The 27,976-nt window shown below is 40.8% G+C and overlaps 2 protein-coding genes across 2 annotated transcripts; both read right to left on the bottom strand.

Moving 5' to 3' along the window:
- Positions 1 to 966: 966 nt before the first annotated feature.
- On the bottom strand, positions 967 to 13,751 carry LOC131351340 (tandem C2 domains nuclear protein). Its single transcript, XM_058386740.1, has 11 exons — positions 13,404 to 13,751; positions 12,465 to 12,659; positions 11,200 to 11,358; positions 9,588 to 9,661; positions 7,713 to 7,788; positions 7,511 to 7,617; positions 6,201 to 6,317; positions 5,824 to 6,015; positions 5,129 to 5,243; positions 4,735 to 4,934; positions 967 to 4,278 (listed from the first exon to the last, which is right to left on the bottom strand). The coding sequence occupies exons 1-11, from the start codon at positions 13,471 to 13,473 to the stop codon at positions 4,168 to 4,170; spliced, it is 1,416 nt and encodes a 471-aa protein (XP_058242723.1). The 5' UTR covers positions 13,474 to 13,751; the 3' UTR covers positions 967 to 4,167.
- An 885-nt stretch (positions 13,752 to 14,636) lies between these two features.
- fbln5 (fibulin 5) lies at positions 14,637 to 25,066 on the bottom strand. Its single transcript, XM_058386254.1, has 11 exons — positions 24,735 to 25,066; positions 24,462 to 24,516; positions 23,972 to 24,020; positions 23,429 to 23,731; positions 19,180 to 19,302; positions 18,705 to 18,821; positions 17,823 to 17,939; positions 17,455 to 17,577; positions 16,650 to 16,776; positions 16,331 to 16,526; positions 14,637 to 15,302 (listed from the first exon to the last, which is right to left on the bottom strand). The coding sequence occupies exons 2-11, from the start codon at positions 24,513 to 24,515 to the stop codon at positions 15,141 to 15,143; spliced, it is 1,371 nt and encodes a 456-aa protein (XP_058242237.1). The 5' UTR covers position 24,516; positions 24,735 to 25,066; the 3' UTR covers positions 14,637 to 15,140.
- Positions 25,067 to 27,976: the final 2,910 nt, after the last annotated feature.

The following is a 27,976-nucleotide window of genomic DNA, read 5'->3' as shown; positions in this document are numbered from 1 at the left end:
CCATTTGGATAGAAAAGAAAGCAGTATATTTATATAAAAATAATAATAATGAAAGAAAACAAAATAAACCCGTACTTCATAACATAATGGTATAATAGTGCCCTCTGGTGGCGAAATAAATATAGTAGCATCGCAGTAGTTGCTTTTAATCGCCGCTAGAGGGCAAGAACGATCTGTTCTTAAATTCACATTGCGCTGGGAAGTCGTGATGTAAATAAATGCACAACACGCTAGTAAATAAATACTCGTGGGTTAAACCACAAAACACATATAAGGTTGATGGATTCCACTGCAGTTTTATTGTGTGTGTGTGTTGTCCTTGGCTTGGAATTCAGATCCTGCTTAGAAGATGGTGAACCAGGACACGACCCTGATCCTCTTTTAATTAAAAGTACTCTTGGATGGATGGATGGACACACACACACACACAGAGTTTTATCGTCATTGGTCCATTGGTCACAGTTGTGTTAGGCTGTTTGTTTGTGTGTGTGTGTGTGTGTGTGTGTAGAGGACAAACAAAAGCAAAGTCTTGTGTAGACATTCTAGGTAGAAATTTTGCAGACTGCTCATTCGTTAAAGCAAACACACACACACACACACCTTTCCACTTAAAGTATTTTCACATCACACACAGTGATTATCTGTAGATAAGAATATATTGCATTTGGAATCCTAAAATAAGAATGTGTGTGTGTGAGGTGTGACTCCAAGAGAGTAACCATTAACTCTGTTCAAATAATCTTTACGTAAATGGTGATGTCAATTAAAAAAAAAAAAAACCTCTTCCCGGATGCAGACACACACCAGCAATCCAGTTCAGCATGAATAACACACCTACACACACACACACTACTGATATGTGCAAACACACACACACGAGGAATCAGTGCTATCTGTGTAAAGTATTGGCACCCCCTCTCTCCTGACCATGAACTGGAGAAATACACGGACGGGACGGAGACTGAGCAGCTTTTCCTTCAGTAGTGAAGTTTTAATAAAATAAACAGATGACAAAATACAGATTCTACAACATTGTAGAGTGTAAATGTTACAGAAGATCCATCACTTCTCACTGAGTACACACATCAGGTACCGTGACAAAAATAAATGCATATTATAATAACAGAACAAAATGTTGTTCAGAAACTCCATCATTGTCCTGCATATATGTTCTAAAGAGCTATAAAGTTTAAACACACATTAAAATGTCAGTTCTATAGCATTAAAGAGATAACGACTATCTGCTCTGCGTAAACGTGACGTTAGTGCAAACATGTACACAATAAAATGCTCATTTACAGCTAGTTTCATGAACAAACATTTCTGTTACAGACATTACAGCAACCAGGAGCACTTCAGAACAAACTAGTGTTTCTCTCTCTCTCTCTCTCTCTCGGGACAGACTGAAGGACTGAATCCTCTTCAAACTCCGTCTATTTACCTCCAAAAAAAAGTGTGTCAACCGTCTGTGACCCAGAAACAAGGCGTGTGGCTTTTGAGGACTCTTTGTGTGAAGTTAGGTAACTTTAAATTACAGCTCCTGCTCTCAGAAAGCCTCAATCCCTCACCTCATCATCAACCTGTTCAAGTCGAACCCCTGATCAACCGTCTCGTAAACATCAGGACACTGCTACACAGGATATTAATCTACAATACTGCCAGATCTCCCTCTCCCTCTGAGACGGCGTGATGTAAACAGCCAAAAAAGGCAAAATGTTTCAATTCCACATAAGTTTGAGCATCATAAATTAACATGTGAATCTGTTTTCTGCACAAAATTTTAAAAAATCAGCTGTTTGGTTGGATTTTTAAATGGTGTTTAGTGGGAAGTGAAGTGGGAAATCACGCCTCCTTCACCAGGACTGACACACAGATAAACTACTTCTCCTTTAATGTAACTGACAGGCACAGAAGGCACGCCTCCTCCATTAAAACTGACAGCCACAAAAGCCACGCCTCCCCCATTACAACTGATAGCCACAGAAGCCACGCCTCCTCCATTAAAACTGACAGCCACAGAAGCCACACCTCCTCCATTAAAACTGAGAGCCACAGAAGCCACGCCCCCACAATTAAAACTGATAGCCACAGAAGCCACGCCTCCTCCATTAAAACTGACAGCCACAGCAGAACAGAACCCCCTCCATTAAAACTGAGAGCCACAGAAGCCACACCTCCCCCATTAAAACTGACAGCCACTGAAGCCACACCTCCTCCATTAAAACGGACAGCCACAGAGGCCAAGCCTCCTCCATTAGGACTGACAGCTACAGAAGCCACACCTCTTTCATTAAAACTGAGAGCCACAGAAGCCATGCCTCCTCCATTAAAACTGACAGCCACAAAAGCCACGCCTCCCCCATTACAACTGATAGCCACAGAAGCCACGCCTCCTCCATTAAAACTGACAGCCACAGAAGCCACACCTCCTCCATTAAAACTGAGAGCCACAGAAGCCACGCCCCCACAATTAAAACTGATAGCCACAGAAGCCACGCCTCCTCCATTAAAACTGACAGCCACAGCAGCAGAACAGAACCCCCTCCATTAAAACTGAGAGCCACAGAAGCCACACCTCCCCCATTAAAACTGACAGCCACTGAAGCCACACCTCCTCCATTAAAACGGACAGCCACAGAGGCCAAGCCTCCTCCATTAGGACTGACAGCTACAGAAGCCACACCTCTTTCATTAAAACTGAGAGCCACAGAAGCCATGCCTCCCCCATTAAAACTGACAGCCACTAAAGCCACACCTCCCCCATTAAAACTGACAGCCACTAAAGCCACACCTCCCCCATTAAAACTGACAGCTACAGATGCCATGCCTCCTCCATTAAAACTGACAGCCACAGATGCCATGCCTCCTCCATTAAACCTGACAGCCGCAGAAGCCACGCCTTCTCCATTAAAACTGACAGTCACAGAGACCACACCTCCTCCATTAGGACTGATAGCCACAGAAGCCACACCTCCTTCATTAAAACTGACAGCCACAAAAGCCACGCCTCCTTTATTCTGACTGACAGGCAGAAAGGCTGTGCCTCCTTCAGTAGGACTGAAGCCCATCAGTAGGAAAGACAATAGGAAGAACAGATCCATTTCTTCTTCATAAGGATTTTCAGAGGCCACACCTCCTTCCCCATGACTGACAGACAGAGAAGCCACACCTCCTTCAAAAGGACTGCCAAACAATTGCCAGGTGTCTCTCGATCATCAAAAGCAGAGCAGCCAGTTAGGAACTTGACATATACTGAGGCCACACCCACTTTATTAGGACTGACAGGCAGAGAAGCCACACCCCCCACTTTAACTGAAATGAACAGAGGCATGAAGGGAAAACAGACAGAGAGAGAGAGAGAGAGAGACAGAGAGAGAGAAACTCACACACTGAGGTCAATAATGAACATCGCACAGACTCCATCATGTAAATATTCATGACAACATTTTACTCTGTAACTCTATACAGTAAATCTATATTCTTTAAATAGTTCCAGAGTATAAAATACACATTCTTATCATCCGCATACCTGAAAACTCAGATAAACTATATACAGTTTGTCCTGTACACACAAAGAGCAGCAGCTTCTAATGTCTGTAAAATTTTATGTAAATATTTTTGGCCACGCCCACCAAACACAAGGCAAATTAGTGTAATTGAAAAAAAAAAATTAAGCTCGATAATTGGCTAAACAAATCGCAGTAACTCATCACCTTCACCTTCCACTGGATTTTCATTAACACCAGATTATGAATAAATTTCTTTGTATCCAGTTTGAAAAATTAGGCCCAGTGAAAATAAATGTGTGCGTGTGTGTGTGTGTGTGTGTGTATGTGTGTATGTGTGTGTATGCGTGTGTGTGTTGCTCCAGTCCTATGTTCAGTGTCAGGTGCACACCCAGTCCACCTGTTTGTCTTTCCTCCACTCACTCACTCACTCACTCACTCACTCACTCACTCCTTTACTCACTCACTCACTCACTGTCTCACTCACTCACTCACTCCTTTACTCACTCACTCACTCACTCCTTTACTCACTCACTCACTCACTCACTCACTCCTTTACTCACTCACTCACTCACTCACTCACTCTCTCTCTCTCTCTCTCTCTCTCTCTCTCTCTCTCTCTCTCTCTCTCTCTCTCTCTCTCTCTCTCTCTCTCTCTCTCTCAGGGGTGGCTCAGTCGGTGCCATGCTGTAACCACTTTCTCTGGGTGTGTGATGGAGTCGGTCCACTGCTCCACGGCGTCCGGTGCCGAGCTGTCGAAACCCAGGATGACCTACACACACACGTGAGAATTAGTAACACATCAACGTGTTTGATTTTTGATGCAGTAAAATTTACGTGCTGCTTTTAGACATGTTTAAACAGAAGGAACGCACGCTTTCGCTCAGTGCTGCAGTGTGACGTGACGCTGTGACACAGTGACCACTCACGTCTCGGTGATAAACCTGTAAATATTCAACCTCGTCCAGACCCCGCTGAACTAATAATAACCTGAATGCTGGCGTGTGTGCTCTGTGTGTGTGTGCAGTGATGTAATTAACACTCCAGATATTTAAATATAAGCATAGCTATGACAGAATTATAAAGTCCTGCCTCCTCGCTACATTATAACCAATCACGATCCTGCCTTCTCCGAGCCTCATTAAAATTCACATTTGTTATGTGCCGCGTGCTACACAACAGACAGTCGTTATTTAGCATCTGAGCATGTCCTGATCTCCACGCCCACCTGTCCAAGCAGGTACTTCCTGCGTATAGATCCACGGCTGTAGAGTTTGACTGACAGCTGAACGTTGTAGTCCTGACTGGTGATTGGCAGGAGCACTGACTCCGCCCACTGCACCTTCCCGCCAGACGGCTTCGCCAGCTTCGTCTTCCTCTTCATTATGAAGCGTCCGTCGCTGAACATCTCGACTTTCACGAAGAAACCTGAGGAGGAAACCAGATGATGTTCACAGTAAGTGCTAGAAACACTTAACCATGCAAAGCTGTAAGTAATCTTTTTATCTGACGAAGAGATCGAAGGAGGAGGCGGGGCTAAGCACACACACTTTCTTGACAGTTCAATAGAGTTTGAGAAGATCTACACATGGATCCCAGCCCTGATCAGAGACGTGACTCACTCTGTGTGAGGAGCGAGGATGATGAAGGTAGGTTCTGAGCGCTGAGGATCTGGAGTTGGATCCTGCTGCTGACGGGCTGGAAGCAGGTGGATAACTGGAGCTCGGCGTGACAAACCTACAGGAGTCGGTGTAAAGAAAAATACAACACTCACAAGCTTCACACTGGACGTCTAATCAACATGATCCTTTCCTTCTCCCCTTATTCATGTTCACACTTAAAGAACAGTCATGACATCACAACTCAGACTTAAAGAACAGTCATGGCATCAGAACAGCACCACATGTCTGCAGGCATAAAGCAGATCCTTACCCATCCAGACCTCAATGTGTAGCTATCTATAATTAATAACTCTTAATATTTATGCTGTGCTTAAATACTTATTTAATATCAACGCTCAGGTTTAGTGAAAAAGTTTTCCTAATCGTTTTGTGTAAGCTTGTTAACAGAGAAGATGAAGCCTTCTGCCTACAGCAGGTAGAATCAGGATGAACGGCTGTGAGTTTTGTCTCTGTGAGGAAGAAGGGACATTTTAATCATGTGAAAAGGCTGAAAAAGATGTTCATGAGCTCTAAATCTCTTCTGAACTTGTGAGGACAGAGGAGCGAGGCCTGGCAATTCGGCATTTTAATATCCGCTGCTGTGAGTATATGAGAACACATGAGGGATGAGTGCGGCGTGATGAGCTCAGGCTCACGTGTGTTTTGCAGGGTGGACTCAGCTCCAGCCAGCGCTCGGTCTCTTGCGAGGCGAGCGTACGGAGAGATAACACACACTCGCCCTGTGTGCGCTTGCGAGGGGCGTGTGTCTGCAGTCGCAGCACCAGTGCACAGCCACGCAGCTGCTCCAGGTTCAGAGTGAAGACGAAGGTCTCCATAAACACCAAGTCCTGAAACAGAGAGCGTGTGCACTTTACAGGCTGACGTGACGCATGCATGGACTGATTTTGGAAAATAATCAACAACTCTGCTTTACTATTTCTTACATTCTGGGAACTGGGGTGAAGTGTTTCCCATGGGTTCACAGTGTGTGTGTTTGTGTGTGTGTGTGTGTAACAGAAGCTCTGTCTCTTACTGGTGTTGCCTCTTTCACTGAAGTCTTAAACTGCACAGGCTTCGCCATGGTGATGACCCCCTTAAAGCCGACCCTCTGCTGCTCACCACCATCCGAGTACACACACAGATCCTTACACTGACACACACACACACACACACAGAGAAAGAGAGAGAGAGAGAGGTTGCATTCAGGACTAGGATCCGGTATCACAGTGAGCCTAAGGAATTCTTTTCAAAGAACAAATTGAGTAATTGAATGAATAATTACTAATGAAATATATTAATGTACACACTACATACAACTATCCTGAGTTGCATCGTTTATCTGCAAGTCGAACACTTTTCTAAACCCGGGGTTATATTTAGTTAGTCATCATTACCAGTTTTGTTAAGGTCTGGTGAAAGGAAAGACGGTAAAAAGAGAAATGACAACAAAAAACGGAAACAAAAATAAGAAATTATCTGTATATTATATATATATATATATATATATATATATATATATATATATATATATATATATATATACACACACACACACGAGTCAGAAAAAATCATGAGAGATATTGATAGATGAGTGATAAATGATGAAAAATAAAAAATGTGACTGAAGAGTCAAAAAAATGGTGCAGGAAGCTACAGACAAACGTTGAGCAAGAAACATGTTGCTGAGGTGAAGGACAATGAGGGAGAGAGCAAGAAAAGGGGTCACGAGAAAGACAGATACGTGCCACAGAGAAAAAAAATTCTGTTACAAGACAGAAATGAGGAAGCGCAAAGAAAACAAGCAATATGAAGAAGGCATGTGAGAAAAGAAAAAAATAAGAAAAGACAAAATTGAACAGATAACCAGGGGAGATAAGAAGAAAAAGAACAATGGTGGCAGTAAAAAAACATGGGGGGTGGTTAGAGGGGGTTGTTGGATATTGGGAGAAAGCACAAGCATTTTCCCCAAAATAAAAAAAGAAAAAAAGAAAGTAGAAAGTAGACTGAAAAATAAAAAGAGGTTTATGTAGGGACAGAAATAACATTAAAATGAAATAATAAAACCAACTGAAAACAGGGACAGAAGTGAAAAAGCAAAAATGGAATAAATAAGAAGCGAGAAACTAAACCCAAAGACAGAGAGAGAAAAGTTAAGGAAACAGGAGAAAGAGAGAAAGGTCAAAGAAAGAAAAAGCTGAAAGTGGAGATTGTGTGTGATGGTGTGTGTTGGACAGAGGGAGTATTGAGGAGGATGAGAGCGAACACAAAGACTCAGTGTGTGTGTGTGTGTGTGTGTGTGTGTGTGACACGCAGCGGCTCCTCGGCGCTCAGCTGTAATCTTACCTGCACCAGCGTGATCCACACCTGCTCCACCGCCTCCTGGTAGCTCACACGCACACACACCTTCCCCAGATCCCTCTCCCGCTCGTCACTCGACACTGTGCTGGACTCTAAAAATGATTTGAATGAAGAATAGAAAATGAATAACCTTCAGTCCTCTGACTGATCAGAAGCACTGGGGTTGTCCATCATTTATAAGAGTTACCTATGCTGCGGCTGCTCCCAAAGGAATCCCGGATGGAGGAAGTGCTGCTCGGGACGCTGTTCACCGAGTCATAGCGCTGTAACACACACACACACACACATTAGAATCAGAATAAATGTCCAGTGGAGTCCTATATTTTATAAATCATTTCTAGGATCCAGAAGGAAGCAAAGAACCACCTCTGAGGTGCACCAGTGACCTGTGTATCCTTCCTCATACTACATAGATATAATGAATGATGAAGATCTGATGAAGAGCTGATGAATCATCTTTACAAATTAAGCTGTCCTGATCTGTCCTGACCCGGCGCTGCCTGACATGCAAGATAATGATTGTTGGCTAATCTTCGGTTATGTAAGATCTTATATAAATACTTCCATGTAAATTACACAAAATGACAGTACTACCCTGTCCTGAATTTTAAAAGTCGTTCCAGATTTTTTTTTTTTTGTTCTCAGTGTTATTCATTTCACCAGATTAAAAGATTTAGTGTCTACAGACATGTCTAAAATGACAAAATTAATGGATCCATTAATATATGAAAGCAAGTTAACGATGTCACAGTAAATAAACATGCACTCAGACAGATCACTGCCTCTTATCTGGCTAGACTTTGGAAATGATTTTGAGGTAAAGGAGATTTAATGCATTGTGGCGTCTCCCTGGGTCATATATTTATATCAAAATACAGCTGAAATGGTCTCCAGTGATCTATAGAGAGCTTCCAGATACATGTGGAACACGCAAACTGGAGGACGCATTTATATACAGAAACGTATTCGACGTGTCGAGAGAAAAAAAAAAAAAGAAACTCAACGTTTCCACATGGCTTCTAATGTATAACCCCGCCTTCATATTTTAGGCCACGCCTCTTCCCTGAGTCTGGCGCAGGTGACACCGAACTCTTTGTTTCTATTACTTCTTGCTCCATGAGGTTTACAGCTCCAACAAAACATGAATCCAAACACCAAAACCACCAGTTGACCAGAGGATCATGACGAGATCATGATCCTCTAAAAGTGTTTTTCTTTCATCGTGAGAGTTTGCTGTAGAGCTCATACTGGAATCCTGACCACATCCTGCAGTCTATATGCAGATGCTTTAACGCATTCCCCGTTATCAAATATCAAATATCCGCTCTTTCTGGTGACTGGGTGAGAAGCTGACTCAGTGTTATTTAAACGTCTGAGAAGGTGAGAAGCGAGACCTCGCCCAGCGCACCTGGCTTTGTGACGTGTCACGCGACGTCAGTGTGATTTACCCTCCGTTTATAACTCTCCCAGCTGAACTTGGCTTGTGCATGTAAATGTGCTTTTTAATATCGTGAGTAAACATGGTCTATTTCTGGAATCTCGTTCTGGCCAAAAAGCAAATCGAACCAGACAGAGGAACAGAAAATCTCCGACTCTCCACGTATATTACGACAGCTAGATCAACCCAGAACACATGCTGATATTTACTCCACACCAAGCGAATTATATTTCGGCTTAAAACGCACAAGAAAAGACTAGCAGATTATACGTCTGTATCTACGAGCTGATACGATAGGTTTTCATACCTTCATAACACTTCAGAAACTTTGAATAACAATCTGAAAGAGTCCTGATGATCCATTGACACTATTTAACAGCTGTGTTCAACCTTGACGTTACTAGGTAATATATGTGTTATAACATCTTTATAAACATAGTACTAACATTTTAATACAGATTTATAGGAACAACCTTTTGTGATCCCTTAGCTTAAAAACTAAAACTAAGCAGTCATGCAAAATTTTAAGTCACAAACACGATTATTTCCTTCAATCGTTAATACGCTTCCAGACTGATTGAAACAGGTGGAGGTGTACAGGTGAGTATGTGATGCTGAACTCACCTGAATGTGGCCGTGAGGAGTGGACAGATCCAACATGGAGGCGCTGAGTCTCTGCTTCACGCTCTGCTCGAAGGCTAGGAGAGAAACCAAGCGACAGTTTCATCACGCAACTGTGCGATGGATCGTTAAATAGAAATGTTTATATGGAGCTGTGACAGGTTTAGCATGCTGCTGCATTTACTCTGCATCCCTCTCCTAATTTTTCACATACTGCTGTTAAAGACTGTGCTCCATCCAATCAGTGTTCAGGACTCAGACACAGTCTAGACATTTAATTCAAGGATAAAATATATATTTGTGTCTTCAAGCCTTTTGTAAACAGTGGAGGAGTCAGAGGTTTTGAGTGTTTTGGTGAGCTGGGATGATACCACAATAAATTTGCACACAATGCCATTACATGACAAAGAGAATACCTAATAATCTGTGTGTCGCTCTCTCTCTCTCTCTCTCTCTCTCTCTCAACAAGGCCGACTTCAAATTAAAACTAGAATGAATTCAGAAAGAACTGATCCTCACATACACAGGATGCTCATATCACTGATTATATCACTAAATTATTTTACAATCACGCTATCCGGAGTCACCCAGATGATCCCTTTTGAGTCCAGGTTTGGTCTCAGGAAGTTTTTCTCACCAGCTTCACCTCTGATTTCCTCATTCGGGATAGATTTATAAATGTGACATTTCTGAATTGAACTCTTTCTGTAAAGCTGCTCATTGTTTAAATCGCTCCAATCAAACTGAACTGAACTGATTTGAGTTAAACACCAGCAAAAGGCTAGAGAATCAGTGCAACACATACACAAGAGTAGCAGGCTTAAGGCTTGAGCTTCAGGGTAAAGCCCTGCCTGTGTATGTCCTGTAAGGAACGTCTATAGAGACTGAAGGAAATAAAGAAGTGTAAATATTTGCAGATTGTGGTGTTCAGATACATGCCATGAGGAAACTGGATATTCGCGCCGTCTCCAGACGGGAAAAAGACTCCTTACAGAAAGATAAAGTGACGAAAGATGAAGGAATACGCTATATGGGAATACCAAACGATTTCCCAGACGAGTCTATGCATATTTCCATTAAAAACCGTCCCTTCTTCAACCTGTTAAAGAATGAATCAGAGCGATTCTCTATGTTCGGGTGTGTCCAGCTGGATATGCTACGTGAACTAAGTGCATTACAAAAACTAAATAGATATAAATATAAATAAATAAATAAATAAATAAATAAATAAATAAATAAATAAATAAATAAATAAATAAATAAGTAAGTAAGTAAGTAAGTAAGTAAATGTAGGTCAGGAAAAAAATATTATAATTAAAAAAAATAAAAATACTAAACAATAACAAATTTCTCATAAAATATTAACAAAAATATCCCAGTTTCTATTTTGTTTTGAATCAGGCTTATGCATCTTGTGTATATTGTTTGTTGTTATATTATTAGTTATTACATCCATATCCATAAAATTAAGATTTTGTACAATATTCGGATGATAATAGTAGTAAAAAATAGATAATAAAATAACTCACTGGTAATCCAACCCAAATGTCTCTGTTCGTCTGATAAGAGTACAAAACCTTTTTAGATGTAAAATGATGTTTCATAATCAACTCACCTGACACGTGTCCGCCTCTCATCAGGGGTCGTCTCACGGTCCTCGGGGATACGTAGCTGATCACATGAGCCGGGTTAAAGGGGGAAATGGGGTCATAGGCGAACAGAGCCGCAGAAGACAGCTCGGCCTTCCTGTCTGCGTACGTGGTTCTCGCTGAACCTGTTCCGTTACAATCACATGGATGAACAATGAAATTCGACAAATTTGCACTGTTTGCATTTTGCTAAGTCATTTTACTTTTTATTACAGTAAACTTTAAAATATAAACCTTAAATATTCCCAAATTAAATTTTTGAAGCATGTTGCATTTTACTGCTATGGTTTTTCATTTTCTTAAAATAAAATTTTTTTAAAAAAAAGGCAATGCCTTGTGGGAAATTTCTACAGTGATTTAATTCCTCCAGCTTCCACAGCTTCCTTTATTTAATAAATATTGGCCATGCCAATAAAACACTGGAACAGGTCATAAGAATGTTCTGGTGATTCCCTGAAGGAAAGGATGAAGACAAAAGAGACAGATGCTGGAACACAGCCATGAACTTCCTGTTACTGGATTAGCCATAAAGCGTGTGTTTGTTCATCTGTTCCAGGTCTCTGGACTCTGGACACTTATGACTACTTGTTACATCACCTTCTCCTTCAGTTTGATAAATAAGGAACGGGCCGTGTTGTTATGGGAAATTAATCATCAGTGCAGCAGTGTGAAGAAGCAGAGTTATTCTAACCCTCAGGTTTATATAACACTTATATAAGTGCATGATTCCCTTTATACCACAGCACTAGTTATATCAAATATAATAGAACATATTTTTTCATAATTTTTTTTAATATTTAACATGAAATATCCATGAAACACTTACATTAAAGCAGACATAGATGCATGTTTCCTCACCAGACTCTTTTTTCTCTCTTTTAAAGTTAATAACACAAAAGAATGCATCTTTTCATGTTACTGCAAAAGTGTCCTGAAAATCATAACGTTAGAGCTTTACCTCTAAAACAACAGTAAACAGACAACAAATCAAGTGATGTCCTTCATTTGCATACTGCAACCTGATTGGTTGTTACAGTTTATGACACAAGAACACTCGCCGGTCACATGATCAACGCTAACTCTTTCTGTCTTTCTGTCAGCTCTTCCTCTTTCTTAAAAAAACGTAAGATGCACTTTTTTACACACTTCCTCCCTCCATAAATATGATTGAATCAAGTTTCAATAATTTTTAATGTCTATATGGCTGCTAAAGAAGGTTTGATGGGCTCACCTTGTAGTCCGACCTGGTAGCTGGAGTACTGCATCTCTTGGGGCTGTATGTAGGAGGATCTGAATGAAGGGAGGACGAAGGGTATTTCTTTACCATCAGGAGGCAGTTTGGAGAGAAGATAATCCTCTGAGACGCCCAACGTGCTTTTCTTCACTTCGGCCTCTGGCGGCGACGCAAAGGGTCGAACTGTAATGACTGCACAGGGCACACACATCACTTACACTGCTGCATGAACATGTGTATCGACAGTGCTGGATGAATTACTGCAGGGTTAATGAAAATCCAACTGTATTGAATATTACAGCATTAACTTTCGATTTAGGTCTTACTGCAAAAAAACACTCCTCTCTGACCTCTGAAATGACACAAAAACATCTAATGTTGGACAAAGTAAGAAAAAGGATGATGAAACTGCCTCGGAAGTTGATGGCGTTGTTCACTGTGACCAGTTCCAGGTCCAGGATGACCATCCTGGGTCATTTGATTGGCCGACTAAAAGTACTATGTACAACATAACTGAAGTGCCTAATCTCCTATTACTGAAATTCTGGATATGTTTATGAACCACAGCCATTGTGGACAAACAAGGACAAACCTGGATAAACATGTACAGTATCTTTCTTGAATGGCAATAAGCAAATTTTAATCACAGACGAGATACATTAGAAGCTAAAAAAGTGCTGTTAGGTGCTCCACAGGGTTCAGGTTTAGGTCCTGTTTCGTTATTGACTTTACACACAGCCTCTTATATGATATTCCAACATCTATGCTGAAGAAAGGCAGCTCAAAAAGTCTTTAACAAATCAGATTATAGTAAATTTATTTAAATAATCTTTTTATGTTTTTAGGATAAGTTATATGCAAATAACATATATTAATATTATTATTATTATTATTATTATTATTAGTGTGCAATGAGAGAGAAGTTCTCCAACTTACTTTGAGGCTCTGGTTCCTTCTCCTTCACCAGAAAAAGCTTGCAGCAGTTTTTAATACATTCCAAGGCCATAATGAAGTCTTTATTCTAATCCAGGATGTTTTTCAGTATAAAATGTTCTCGCAGGCGAACCTGAGAACCTGAGTAACGTCGCTGAAACTCCTCACACCTTTCTCAGACCAAACGCTGCGAGTAAGAAATGTTAGTTAGCTAACTTTTTCTGAATTAGTAGCTCGTCTAACGACGCTTTCTGCCATATTTGTGCAAAAACCGAAAGTTCATGATGTTTAAACGAGCGGGGAACGCGCATTGTTTCACCGCGCGCGCAGCTGGTCGCGTTGTGGAGCGCGTGCACAGTGCACGCGCACGATCAACAGGTGGAACGGCAAAAGAGAGCTGCCAGGAGTCGTCCGGGTCCTAATGCCTCTCTGTAACGTCGCCATAATCACCATCTTCATCTCTCTCTCTATCTCTCTCTCTTACACACACACACACACGCACACATATTTGTGTGTATATGGCACTATATATGTGTATATATGTGTATATAGCAACTATACACCAATCAGGCATAACATTATGACCACCTGCCTAATATTATGTTGGTCCACGTTTTGCTGCCAAAACAGCCCTGACCCGTCCTGCACTGTGTATTCTGACCCCTTTCTATCAGAACCAGTATTAACTTTTTCAGTAATCTGAGCAACAGTAGCTCGTCTGTTGGACCGGATCACACGGGCCAGCCTTCGCTCCCCATATGCATCAGTAAACCTTGACCGCCCAGATACTGACCACTGCAGACCGGGAACACCCCACAAGAGCTGCAGTTTTGGAGATGCTCTGATCCAGTGGTCCAGCCATCACAATTTGGCCCTTCATCAAATTAGCTCAAATCCTTTTTTCCTGCTTCTAACACATCAACTTTGAGGACAAAATGTTCACTTGTTGCCTAATATAGCCCACCCACTAACAGGTGCCATGATGAGGAGATCATCCATCTTATTCACTTCACCTCTCACTGCTCAGGATGTTATGCCTGATCGGTGTATATATGTGAAAGCTAAAAGAAACATAAAAAGTCATTGATAGAATCATTGATTAAATTAATCCCACATGTTTTCAGGTCATCATTTTCATCTTTATTCAACTGACCAGGCTCTCTTTTTACACAAATAAAATAAAAAAAAACTGAAAGACAACAGATAATCCAGGAGACACATGACATGACAGAGAGCTGAAATAAACACAGACTTTATGGAAGTTTCATGTAAATTCACTTTCACAGTTTGTTTAGGGTTTAGAGGCAGCTGCTGTGGCAGAAAAGAAAAAAGAAACCCAAAAAACCTGTGTAAGAATGAGGAAACTGTGTGAGCACTTGGTGTAATTTCTGGAAATGACCCCCAGAGAGAAAGAAAGACACAAAGAACCACATGAACAAGGAAAAAGCCATAAATATCCTTCTAACTGGTTGCATGAGAGTGAAAGTGGACAATACAGAGGCAGTTTTCTTTATCTAACTTCCTTTACCAAGATGCAGAATTTATAAAACACCTCTCTGGTGCGGCATGTCATTCCTATTACAGAATCATAAAATGATCTAAAATTGTGGTCATAATCGTAAAACAGTCAAAAATGGCAACACGTTAACTGACATGAACAAACACAGCTGCCTGATGGGTAATGTGGTCACAGGAAGTCCATGATGGAATGGTGAAAGGTCAGAGGTCATGTGTAGAGTCTCAGAAGGGGTGTTCGGAGACGAATATTGTAAGGCGGATGATGGAACTGCCTCGGAAGTTGATGACATTGTTGACTGTGACCATTTCCAGGTCCAGGATGACCGTCCTGGGTCCTTTGATTGGCCGAGCCAAGACCAGCGTGGCACTGACGTTGCTGGTTTGCTGTTGAGAAAAAAACAAACAAACAAAGAGATAAATAAAAAGGAAACATAACATACGTATGAATTATAGTTTGAAGCTGTTGAAAATAAATGTGATCTATACTACTGTCTCAGGTAAACCAGGTTTGATAAAAGAGAAAGAAAAGCTGAGGTTTAACTGTATCAAGCTTAGAGCTCCCTCTACTGGCCACACCACAGTGCTACAAGAGTTACTGGATATATGTACTATAAGCAGGAGTGTAAAATACCTGGACTCAAATACCATACCATAGTAAAATGTTGTCTTTTATAGTAAGAAGAAGTTACTGACTAACTAACTAGTTTTGGACAGTAGCTGTATGCACAAAACCACACGTCGTATTCATTTATTTTACATGACACACAGTAGAAGGATCCACAGAGCCAACTCAGTTAGAAGTCAACACACATCACACACATTAACAGGAATGAATTATGATCTCAGAAATTGGGTCAATTCAACCTGAAGCTGATTCGTCTGTTCTAATGATGTCAAATCTGTGCATTTCCAATAGTTCTATTAATATATTCAGTTATGCATTAAATGCAAATAATATCAGTTACTTTGGCAACATTAGTATTGATTCAGTATCAGGTACCGGCTTATAACTTTAACTCAGCTATTGGCGTTTCCCATATCGCAAACGGTCCGTTCATGTGACGACCAGATTCACGCTCTGTTCTGTTTGAAGTTTTGAGGCTGAATTGGTTTTAATAAACACGTCCAAAATCGTTTCAAAAGCATGAAAGAAAAAAGTTTCAAGTAAATATTAACCAGATGCACCAGAGGAATAAAGACGCACTGATTTATGTGAATGTTAGTTAAAAAAGAAAAAAAAAGAAAAAACATTTCCAAAAAAATTCAGCATCTAATAATTTGTCAAATAGAGAGCATGTTGGTATTCGGAGATAGCCAAGACTTTACTTTTTCCTCATGAGCTGATTTCTGCTCACATTTTTCACTACACTGTAAATTTGATGAGTAGTCACCTAAACTCCAGTTCCACTCACCCGCATGTAAAACTCACGGCCCTCGTTGCCAGATTTGATCTGGAATATATAGAAAGCCCCGGGGTAGCGTGTTGTGGCCTGCATCTGAAAGATATCGGCAGGGACACTGCGCCCAGAGGACAGGTCCATGTGGCGGTAGAGAACAGTGAAGGGTCGGTCTCGACAGGCGGGGTTCTCCGCAGAACACATACACTGACTGAGAGAGAGAGAGAGAGAGAGAGAGAGCGAGACAGAGAGAAAGTGAGAGAGAGAGATAAGGTGAGTATTTGATTTCAAAAAGGACCAGTGTGATGATTATGAGATGATTTGTCCAACTCACTTGTCACTGAGCTCTATGTATGGCGGTTCACATACGAGGGGGTTCAGGCATGTGTACCCTCCCTGGAAATTGAAACACACTTGTGCTGTTGTACACGTGTTGTTACCAGACTCACATTCATTGAGGTCTTTAAAATCAAACACACAACAGTTAGTTAGAAGTCAGCGAAGTCAACACTTGATCATTCATCATCATCATCATCATCATCATCAATGAAATATAAGTAAACAGAATATAACAAATATAAATACAATTTGTAAAGAGATAAGCATTCACCTCCTGTTCCACTAAACTAATCTGCTCATCATCCTGAGGACAACATTCACAAAGTGAACGTTGAGCATAACCTTTGGCCTCGTCCCTGTCTAATCCCCTCTTTAACCGGTTACAGAATTTTAGTGGACAGTAGTGTCTGTGACTAATTTCCTTACTTTTTTTGGTTGCACCAGAACTAATTTAAGAGTTTCACAGCAATGACGAGGTATTGGAGGTACGCTTATATTCCGTTTCAACATTTATGGCAATTCGTTTTAATTTGTACAAACATTTTGCAGCCTTTATTGTTTTGCTTCCCTTCCTTAATATTTTATGTTATTTTGTGTAGATTCATAATATAAAATCCCACTTAAGTCCATTTCAGTTCCAGGTTCAACAGGATAAATGCAAATAGCGAGATATATTTAGACAGATTTTTGACACAATTCACCAAAAAAAGATCACGTCAATGTTAGGAGAAACTTCATCACACTAAAAACAATGTGAGCAAACTACTGTTTTTACTGCAGGTGAAAACCGAGGGCATTACCTTCACAGCTCCGGCCGTCCTCGAAGACGTAGTACCCAGGCGGACACATGCACGCGAATGAGCCTGGAGTGTTTAAACATGTGTGCTGACACAGAAAGTCGGAGAAACTGCATTCATCCACATCTGACAAACAGAGGACGAAACATAAGAAACAAACACACACATACTCACATTTTATAATTCTATCCACTCAATTGCTTTCCTCCTCTAACTCTCTCTGAACCTCCTCTCTGTGCTCCTGCTCTTCCCCTTTAAATGTTTTCATCTATCTCTCTTCATTTATCTCTCAGCCTCTTGTTATTTATCACTACTCCTCGTTTCCTTTCACTTCCTTTGCCCTGCTTTTCACCGCTTCCTCCTCTGTTCACCGATGCAGGTAGTTCCGTCGGAGGCGAGCTCAAAGCCTTCGTCGCAGTTGCACATAAACGAGCCGTATGAGTTCAGGCATCCGTGAGAGCAGGGGTTCGTCCCACACTCGTCTATATCTGCAGACACAGAGACGTAAAGATTATAGTCACTGAGGTGAGTTTCTGGGGTAAAAGTTTTCTGAGGTAAAAGATTTCTATGGTAAAGGTTAGACTTATCTAGGTAAATTATAGTTTCACTTAGTAAAGTTTTAGGTAAAGTTTACTGAAGAACATATTGAGGTTACTGCGGTAAAATGTAAGGTTACTGAGGTGAGGATTAGTGTTAAGGGTTAAGGTAACGAGGTAAGAATTAAGGTTGCTCATGTAAAGTTTATGGTTTCTGAGGTAAGGTTTAAGGTTACAGAGGTCAAGGTTAAATGTACTGAGGGAAAGGTTTTGTTTACTGAGTTTAAGTTTCATGTTACTGACACAAAAATCAGGGTTATTGAGGCAAAGATTAGCATTACTGAGGTAAAGGCTAATGTCACTGATGCAAAGATTATGGTTGCGTAGGTAAAATTTAAGGTAACTGAGGTAAAATTTAGGTTATTGAGGTAAAAGTTAAGGTTACTGAGTTAAAACGTATGGTCTCCGAGGTAAACATTAAAGTTACGGAGGTTAAGTCTGAGGTTACTGAAGATGAGGTTAGGTTTAAGTGGATTGAGTTTAAGGTTAGGTTAGGGTTAATAGTAGGCTTAGCGTTGTTTAGTTTCAGAAATAAACAAGGGAATGGAAAATGCCATAAATAAAACAAGATTGTGTGTTTGTGTGTGTGTGTGTGTGTGTGTATGTGTGTGTGTGAGTGAGTGTGTGTGTGTGAGAAGAGAAAGAGCGTGTACGTACCTTCACAGGTTCTACTGTCAGTATTCAGGTTGAATCCCGGGTTGCAAGAGCAGGAATAAGAGCCTGGCAGATTGGCACAGAGCTGCTGGCAGTAGCCGTAGCGACATTCATCAATATCTGAATTTTTTAGCAAGGAAGCACAGATCACAGACACATGAAGTACAGATGCGATGTCATATATCACATAGGCAGATCTAGAGTTAATAAAATCTATAGTTTGTTATGAAATCGTGAACTTTTTTGTTTAGTTTGTTAGGAAATCTTTATTTGTTTAGCTATGCGCCTACATGGTGTAAATGTTCACCAGATGAAGAATGAAACTTCAAACAAACTGAAATCTGGGCACTAATCCACAGAGCAAGGTCCATTTGAGGGTTTTTTTTCAGCAGTGTACACATTCTTCTTAGAAACTGCTACAGAAAAAAAAACTCTGCAATGATCTGGTGAAGTTGACTATCCAGCCTCAAGTACTCACCCTGGCACTGTCCAGCCACCAGCCAGTAACCTTCAGTGCAGGAGCAGGAGTAACCCCCGGCTGTATTTATACACACCTGTGTGGGATTACATTGATGGGACTGTGCCTCACACTCATCAATGTCTGGAAAAGAAACAAAAAGAGAAGAACAGGGACTAGATTAAGGGATTACTTTCATCCAGGCACAAGCATGTGGTATAACACTGATATACCGGTATTTTGGTGACTTGGCATTGTTATTGTAATGACTAGAAAGGAACATATACGGAACCACAGGCATGGCTGAACAAAGTGGCTGTCAAAGTGAGGTCCAAGGACCTCCATGTCTCTGTGAAAGCATGTTTTTTGGTACAATGGTCAGGATTAAAAAGTGTTATAGCATCAATAAATTACCAATATCAAAATATTATTACATGCATTTAATGTTTTAGCCTAATTTTGGAATAGTTGGCTCCACATTTACAGTCTCTGTGAAAGAGCGTCTCTGTCTGCGAAATGTTTGAGAACCCCTGACTTTAAAAGTCGTAGTTAAAGGAAAGGCTATGTAATGTCCCAAGACCTAATCTACCAACACACAGGCCACATACCTCATTCCGTCTAAATCAGGTTCCCACAAATAAATACATCGTAATCTAATGCCACAGCTTTTCCTAAGCTCCACAAACTGCCATGGGAGTCTATTCGCTCTCACATATTTCCTTATGTGGGCATCAGAACCCCCCTGAAACACCCTGAAACTACATATTTGGTTCTCAGACAGTGAAGTCACTTTTTAAAAAAGAAATCTAAAGAAGGGCGAATGTAAGCGCCAGATTATTTCTGCTGTTTATTCAGGCACTGGTGCTGGCTGATAACGGACAGGGTTGAGAGGTCTGGTCCCAGTGCCAGGACATCAGTCTGCGTTCCAGCACCTGCTAGCACTTAAGAGCAAGTCAGGGTTAGAAGATGCTTGGCTCAGCATGTGGGCTGCATGTGTGCCACAGTGGGGGTGAAGAAGACGTCCATTTTTTTGTCCTTATTTGGACAAAGTCATTCTGACAAAGCGGGAAGTCGAAAGGAGGCAGACTTGGGGGGGACAGATAAGGGAATGAAAGATGGTTTTCTGTACGCAGATTTGAACTCAGTCTAGATCTAAAAGAGGTGATTGTGGAATATATAGTCATTGGCTTTCAACTATGGGACAGTGCATTACTATTTATGGCAATACTAGCAAACACACAGACGATTCATACTAGAGACTAAAACAATCATATCGCTCTCCAGACATCATTTATTTTTGCTTAGATTACAAATAAAAAAAGACTATCAGTTAAAGGAAGAATGTACAGGATTTTCTTAAACAAGGTGATCTTTATCGGTTTCTTTATCAGAAGGGTCTGGTCAGTCAAGCAACACATTAGCGATGTTTAGAGATATTAATACTCAGGCCAGACTGTAAGGATTTTTATAGGCTATAGTAACAAGGACAGCAGGAGACATTGTGCTGTTTTTGGATACAGATGTAGATGGGTTTACACTAATGAAGCGTACAAAACATTTTATCTTAGAACTGATCAAGAATGTGAGAATGACACCAATGGCAATCTAAACATGTAAATATTGAGTGGATATGAGAGAGCAGGAGAGAGTCCAGTGATTACAGAAAGAATCCTGTATATACAGACTATATGGCAGAAAGTCAACAGAAAAGGCAAGACTGATGGAAAGGGAAAAAAAACATTGGATTTAGATGATAGCTAGTAGGTTACAGGGTAAATAAAGTGAAAGGGAGTGATGCCTCAGTGGTCAAGGCTTTGGGTTATAGATAAATAGGTTGTGAGATGAAATGCCAGCACCACCAAGATGCCAAGGCTGAACAAGAGCCTTACTTGTATCATTTCCCAATTGTAAGTGGCATTGGATAAAAGCATCAGCCAAATGAGCTAATAGAAATGGGATTAAGTAAGAATCCATTAGATAATGAGACACACAAGCGGATAACAGAAGGAGCTATTGTATAAGATAGGATAGTCTAGTGAATAGTGGGTTAGGGAAGAACCCAGAAAATAAAGTATGAAATAAAATGGGAGGAATCAGTACCTTTAATGAGTATAAAGAAACTCTACATACAAAACGACAATCATTAAAATGACATCATTGTGACGTTTGGACTTAACATAAAGAATGGAGCTGAAACGTGGACTGATCTGCAGCGCTCTACTCACACCTCATTACCAGCACATGCAAGGCAAAATGTTGCACTCTTGGTACGATCAGCTGGGATTTGTTTGGAAAATTCAACACAAACTATGCACGTTTCTCTCGACTTTAGAAGCAGATTTGCTGTGTGTACACAATGTTTATGTTTCACAGTTTGGCTCAAGCTATGGACCATGTGGTTAGCGGTTTGTGCTAGGCACAATTACAATGCAATTTCTGTGGTATGGAGACTTTTTTTGTATAAATTAACATCATTGCTGAGAGAAATGTTGACATTTCTGATAGTTTTCCATTGTTTTCATTGTCATGGTGTCTTCCCATTCTTCGTAACACACTTAATGTCTATGTGCTGGTTAGCGAAATCATTAGTCAGTTAGATAGACTTTGCTCTTTACTGAATATGTTTGCTTTTAGATTTGATCACTTTGAGATATTTGTTTTGCATTAAATGTTTCTGAAGGTTGTAAAGGTTGTGTTTCTGAGTGTTTCCCTGTTTTTCCATCTCTGCAAACCTACAGTACATACAAGGCCGTGATTGTTCGGTGAGTGAGGTCAAGCTTGTAGCCTGGGTACATTTTTGGCTCATAACAGCATCTTTTACTCCATCTCTGCCAGTGGGAACTCTCCTTCAACATCTTGTGACCTCATCGCTGGCAGGCACAGCCAGATGCTGAAACACAGCAGGTCTGAAAATGGGATCTTTCGAGGCTTACCCAAACAAGGCCTAAAATCCGCCTATCATACTCGAGATTTTCTCAAAGAGGTGATTATCTGTGTCAAAACTCAATGAGCTCTGAATATCTGGTGGCTTTTCCACTGATTACAGTGATTTCAGGGGAATGCAGAGGGGTTTTTTTTTACTCTGCGGCTAAAAGTGACCCTAAAGGACTAAAACAGACAAATTGAGAACACATTTGAGACTGGTACGACTAGCCAAAGTAATCTGCAGACGACTTAAAAATACACCTTAAAGGTTTGCAAGATAAACCCTGTCATTTTCATTCCCCAACTGTGTGTATTGAGCTGTGAGATTAGCAGCGAGGTCTACTGCCATACCAGGCCATAAAGAATGAAGTAACATTTTTTAATTCACCCACAGAGTGAAAGACAGAAATGTATTAGCCCTAAGGGAGTATGTCATTAGTCTGTAAATCTCTCCTCTCCCATCACGACAAGTCCTCATTTTCAACTGCGAACTGATATACAGCTTATAGATATAGATCGGACTTCTAGAGAGTTCTGTGGAATTCTATCTCTGCTAAAGTCTTTAAGTTAAAAGCCTGCCTCAGCTCAGACCCACAGATATGAGTAAATTACAGCCCAGCGTTTCATCGCATCTGCTCTGTCTGCGACCCCGAGAGACACACGAGCCACTAAAACTCTGCGAGCACTGAATAAACACCGCAGCACGGCCTGATCCAACCCTGAGAGACGTCTAAGCCGCATTCCCACGTCTGCAGTAACTTACAATTACTGCAGCGCTGCTTTATCACACCACTTTACCACCACAGAGGCGCACACAGGTACAGACGGAGCATTAGTAGCGTCTTTCTCAGCAGGATCAACAGTCACTTGTGGTGTTTGGTCAAGCTTCTAAGATGCTAGCTCAATCTGATATTATCTCAGAATCTCACAATAAAAGTGCAAACACTAACACTGACATATGCTTTCCTTATTAAACACTGTTTATACCACGGTGCTGGTAAAATCTGGATTCTGATTGGTCAGCAGCTCTGCAAGTAGTGCACTCTGTCAAAATATATCTAAATATAGCAGGAGGATGAACTTTAATAATTACCAGACAATTACCCCGACAAATAAAAAATGCTTTGACCACTGCATTAACCCAAAGGCTTTTCATTTTTCAGTCAAGCAGACAAATGATATGAGAAATGATACGAGAAATTCTTCCTATGCAGAAATACAGTGGATGAAATAAAGTTTCTAGACATATAAATTTGTCCAATACTCTTAATTCAACACAGGAGACTCTGCTGTGCAAACCCTGATCTCTAAAATCCGTTAACATTCAAAAGACAAACCTACTTACCAACACAGCTGCCATCCTCTCCAAGCGTGTAGCCCAGGATGCAGGGGGCAGAGGGACGGCCCACTATGGGGTAACTCGGCCCGGGACCGGACCCAGTGCCGGGGAGGACAGGAGGAGGAGCGGGAAACTCAGGAAAGTCCACTGATGTGTCAGGGTACAGTGGCTCGGTGTAGGAAGGAGACTCGGGCCTGGCGTACGACTGAGAATAAAGGCCCTGAGGGAGGCAGAGGTACCCTCCGATCTGATTTACACACTGCATGTCACCACGGCAAGCACCCAGCACCGTGCGGCACTCGTCCACATCTGCAGACGGATCACATCATATAGCTGAGCACCTTAAATAAGCACATCCTGCTCCTGGTTCTCCCCTTATTCTAGACTTTTCTAGTGTCTCCCCTGACTCAGCACACTTTCAGAGGCTGAAATGCTGGAGTAAGTTAGAGCAGAAAAACATTATGACAGAGAGCCTATAAAACATGCAGTTCAGGGGAACTCCAGGAAACATATTAGGAAACACTGAGTTATAATCTTTGACCTACTAACCGATGCAACGCCTGGAGCGAAAGTCGTACGTGAACCCCTCGGTGCACCTCTGTGGACAGCAAACAACAAAAGTCAACCACAATCATGCAAATATTTTTTACAGAGCTGAAATCACAAAAAGCCTCGTGGGTGTTTCTTTTGGGTTTTTTTTTCTTCCATCAATGTTAGATTGAGCAACTTGTTTATCTCAGCATGCAGTCTGCTGTGATAGAAGTGGACATGTATAAACGCAGTGGCACTGCAGGAAGCATTAGGGCTTATTGATGACATAAACAATGGGCAGTAATGCATATAGGAAGTTTGAGGAAAGTTTGCTGAGCCAAATTCAGCCAAGCGAGACAAAGTTGAAGCAGTTTGGAATTTTGGCAAAACGAAAAGTATTCAGAGGTTTAGTCCAGAAACAATCCACAAAGCAATAAAGAAGGATTTGGCTGTTTGATTCCAGCATTGCTTTCATGAAAAGCAAACAGACGAAATGGACAAGGCTTACCTGACTCTTCCCAGAGTGGAAGGAGCAGAGCAAAAATAGCAAAGCTGTCAGCATTCTGTAAAAAAAAAAAAAAAAAAAAAAATTAAATACAATATCACAGGCATAACTTTTTACAATGTACAACATACAGACTCACAGACAGGAGGAATAAAAATACAGAAAGTGAAATACTAACAGGAGGAATAGTTCTTAATACATTGATAAATAAACAGCTGATGCCCATTCATGGAATGAAATAAAATTAAATAAAACAAAGCATCATTAGCAACTAACCTCTCGGTTTTGTCGGAGCTCCAGCCACGTCCTCTGAATAAGTCTGTTAGTGTCGGTGCGGTTGGTCCCCACTCAGCATGGACACACAGGACTGCGCTCCCAGCAGGGAAAAAGTGAGGAGACCGACCTCTCTCTCTCTCTCTCTCTCTCTCACACACACACACACAGCGCTGTTTTAGTGCTGTCGGGGCCTGACTGCGCAAAATGCGCCAAATTCCTGCACCTGGTTTCGTTTACGCGCACTGAGCGCAATAGTAAAAAAGGAGGATCCTGCTGGAATGCGCTCTTATTAGTGACTACACAACTGCACAGATTATTAGGGATAAGAAAAGAGAAAATATTACTTTTAGGGACGACAAGAAGTTTCACAGTTTATTGCACGGGTTGGCTTTTTTTTTTTCTTCAGCTCACCAATAGACATTGAAGTTGCAGACCTACGCCTCCTTCTAAGCCACGCCCACTCGCAGAAACTCCAAGCACTCAGAAAAGATAGAAAGCTGAGAAAGGTTGTGGAAGGCTGAAGCTCTGAACCCCCCTGAAAGTTTCTTAGGTTTGTCCCTTTGGGAGAATCCTTACATCTTAACCGTACAACAGCATCCGTTAGAAAACTTTACACCCTTTAGTAAACCTCATTATGTGTATAGTTGTACTGTAGATATGAGTATATATACACTTGCATGGCGTACATGTTCATCTTGTAATAGTGTTTAATAGTTTTGGCCCAGATTTACCTCCCAGCTGGCTTCCATCAAACACAGACTGCCCCTCCTCTCTGGAACAACAGCGCCGGCCAACACAGGAAGAAAAAAACCCGAATGCAGTGTGACCCTGAAGCTGGGTTTACATCTCAGAAATATGGATATTTAAACTAATAACAGTACATGCTTTATTCCTCTTATACCACAGCAATGTGACAACTATTACAATTCTATTATTTATTAAAGACACTTTAGACATTTTATTCAATTTGGTGTTGCTTCCTGTTTTTATTTTAATTAGAGCATAAAGCATATTAACCAGCCTCTCTTTCCCCTCTCTTCATTTCATTAAGAAGGAATGCTCTGCTGCTGAGAGATGAAGATGTCACACTGAAGTGATGTCACACTTAATTTGTCCGGTTTAGTATAGCAGTGAGCCGATGCTGCAGTCTGGGTTCACCAGTTACGCCTCGTACCCAGGACCAGCTGTGCTGTCGGCTCATCCGGACACTCGGGGCAGGCTTTAAACATCTGACAAGGCATGAACATTTTCTTTTCACGCTGATCTCAGAAACCCAACAGCGCGGAACATCGTCATGAAGAGCAAACTCACGTGTGGTTAATGTTGTAACCTTTCAACCGCTGATGTGTTATTTAGAAGGAGTCGACTCTTTGAATCGGATCTTTGAGAACCGCTTCACTGTAACTAATCTAATTTATCTTACATCTTACAAATCTTACGAATAATTCTGTATATATTTTTTTTCTTTTGGAAACCTCTTTTGTGATGTTTGTTAGCATGAATTCCTGGACAGTGATGTTTTTATTTTTTCTTTCTGTCACTTCTCTTATAGATTTGGTTGTTTATTATTTATTTTAATCTACATTCATATTTAATTATTTGCCTATTTTACGTTTGACTTGAAGCGCTTAAAGCTCCATTTTAAACGTACAAAAGTTTATTATTATTATTATTAGCTGAAAGAGTCGACTCTTTTTGGTGAGCCGAGTCAAATGTGCTGATTCGCTAAAGCGAGCAGCAACAGAGCTTTAAAGTATGATCAGTATTTTTGTCACGATAAATTATTATTATTATTATTATTATTAATAATAATAATAATAATAATAATTATTATTATTATTATTATTATTATTATTATTATTATCTAAAAGACTCAACTCTTTTCGGTGAGCCGAGTCAAACGAGTTGATTCGCTAAAGCGAGCAGCAACAGTGCTTTAAAGTTTGATCAGTATGTTTCATGTCATGATAAATCCTCACACACTATTATATACATTTTAAATCAAATGGAACATTTATTATTTTGAAAAAGACACCTTATTCCTGCGATTTTTATACTGCTATAAGCAAAACTTCCACCTGCTCTGGCTTGTTTTCTCAGAGGTACTGACTCATTCTGTGCTGACTGCGACCTGGCAGCCGAACACACCAGATGTGCACTTAAAGGCAATAAAACACTGTGTATTATAGCTAAACGTTTTTTTCCTCAGAGGCCTGAGAGAGAGAGAGAGAGAGAGAGAGAGAGAGACAGGTGGAAGGGTTGAGTTCAGAGCCAGATAAAACGTCTCGGACGTCACCGGGCTGTCCTGAACACCCATCATCATCACCACAGACTGTTTCTGATAAAAATCGGTGAGAATATTTAGCTATAAAGGAATGTTAATATAGAGGATGAGGCATGACCAGGATTTAAAGATCACACATGTTCAGCATTTATTAGGATTAACACTTTTGTCCTGATCTGAAAATATAACAAATATTTTGGTGATGTTGAGAATAATATCCATCAAATTCTTTTTTTTTTTTTTTTTAAGGTAAAACAGCTCAGTGAGACACATCAAAATGCAGCTGACGTTCCCAATATTCCAGATTTCATTCATCTGTTTAAAAAGATGAAAACAGTCCAGTCTATATAATTTTCAGTTGAAGTCATGACACCAGAAATAAAGCACTGTCTCATGTTATTCCTTCACCATATCAACAATTATGTCCAAAAGTTTGTTGTGCACCCCTGACTCACACACTCACGTATAGAATGTCTGTGTAATATAGCACTACAGCTTCTCTTCACGGAGTCCAAACCCTGCTCCAGCATCACACTGTCCCTGTGCACAAAGCAGCTCCATGAAGACAAGGTGTGGAAGTTAAGCTTGGAGTGGAAGAACTCCTGCACACAGCCTTGACTCTGACTCAACCCCACTAAACACCTTCGGGATGAACTGGAACTGGAGTCTCCTCACTAATGCATCATTAGCATCATCAGAGTCTGATCTCACTAATGCTGTTGCAGCCGAATCTCCACAGCCACAATCCAACATCTAGTGGAAAGCCTTCCAGAAGAGTGGAGCCGATTATAACAGCAAACGCACAGGGAATACATCTGGAAATGAGACGGGGTGCACATACTTTTGGCCATACGGTGTGCTAGAATGGGTGCAATGCAACATTACAGGATTCAACACCTTCTGACCAATCAGAGTGAAGACAGTGTGGAATAATTCTCTCTCTAAGTAACTGACACAT

The sequence above is a fragment of the Hemibagrus wyckioides genome, linkage group LG03 (assembly GCF_019097595.1).
Source record: "Hemibagrus wyckioides isolate EC202008001 linkage group LG03, SWU_Hwy_1.0, whole genome shotgun sequence".
NCBI lineage: Eukaryota > Metazoa > Chordata > Actinopteri > Siluriformes > Bagridae > Hemibagrus > Hemibagrus wyckioides.
The sequence above is the reverse complement of the archived record's forward strand: the minus strand, read 5'-3'. Positions and strand labels throughout refer to the sequence as shown.

What these genes read in the sequence shown, in the direction of transcription:
- LOC131351340 (XM_058386740.1), bottom strand. Translation starts at nt 13,473, where the DNA reads ATGGCCTTGGAATGTATTAAAAACTGCTGCAAGCTTTTTCTGGTGAAG. An exon ending in GAAGGAACCAGAGCCTCAAA is followed by an intron (nt 12,660 to 13,403) that starts GTAAGTTGGAGA and finishes TGCCCTGTGCAG; the next exon opens with TCATTACAGTTCGACCCTTT. An exon ending in CTACCAGGTCGGACTACAAG is followed by an intron (nt 11,359 to 12,464) that starts GTGAGCCCATCA and finishes GTAACGGAACAG; the next exon opens with GTTCAGCGAGAACCACGTAC.
- fbln5 (XM_058386254.1), bottom strand. Translation starts at nt 24,515, where the DNA reads ATGCTGACAGCTTTGCTATTTTTGCTCTGCTCCTTCCACTCTGGGAAG. An exon ending in GGACGGCCGGAGCTGTGAAG is followed by an intron (nt 16,777 to 17,454) that starts GTAATGCCCTCG and finishes TTGATTTTAAAG; the next exon opens with ACCTCAATGAATGTGAGTCT. An exon ending in TACATAGAGCTCAGTGACAA is followed by an intron (nt 16,527 to 16,649) that starts GTGAGTTGGACA and finishes TCTCTCTCTCAG; the next exon opens with TCAGTGTATGTGTTCTGCGG.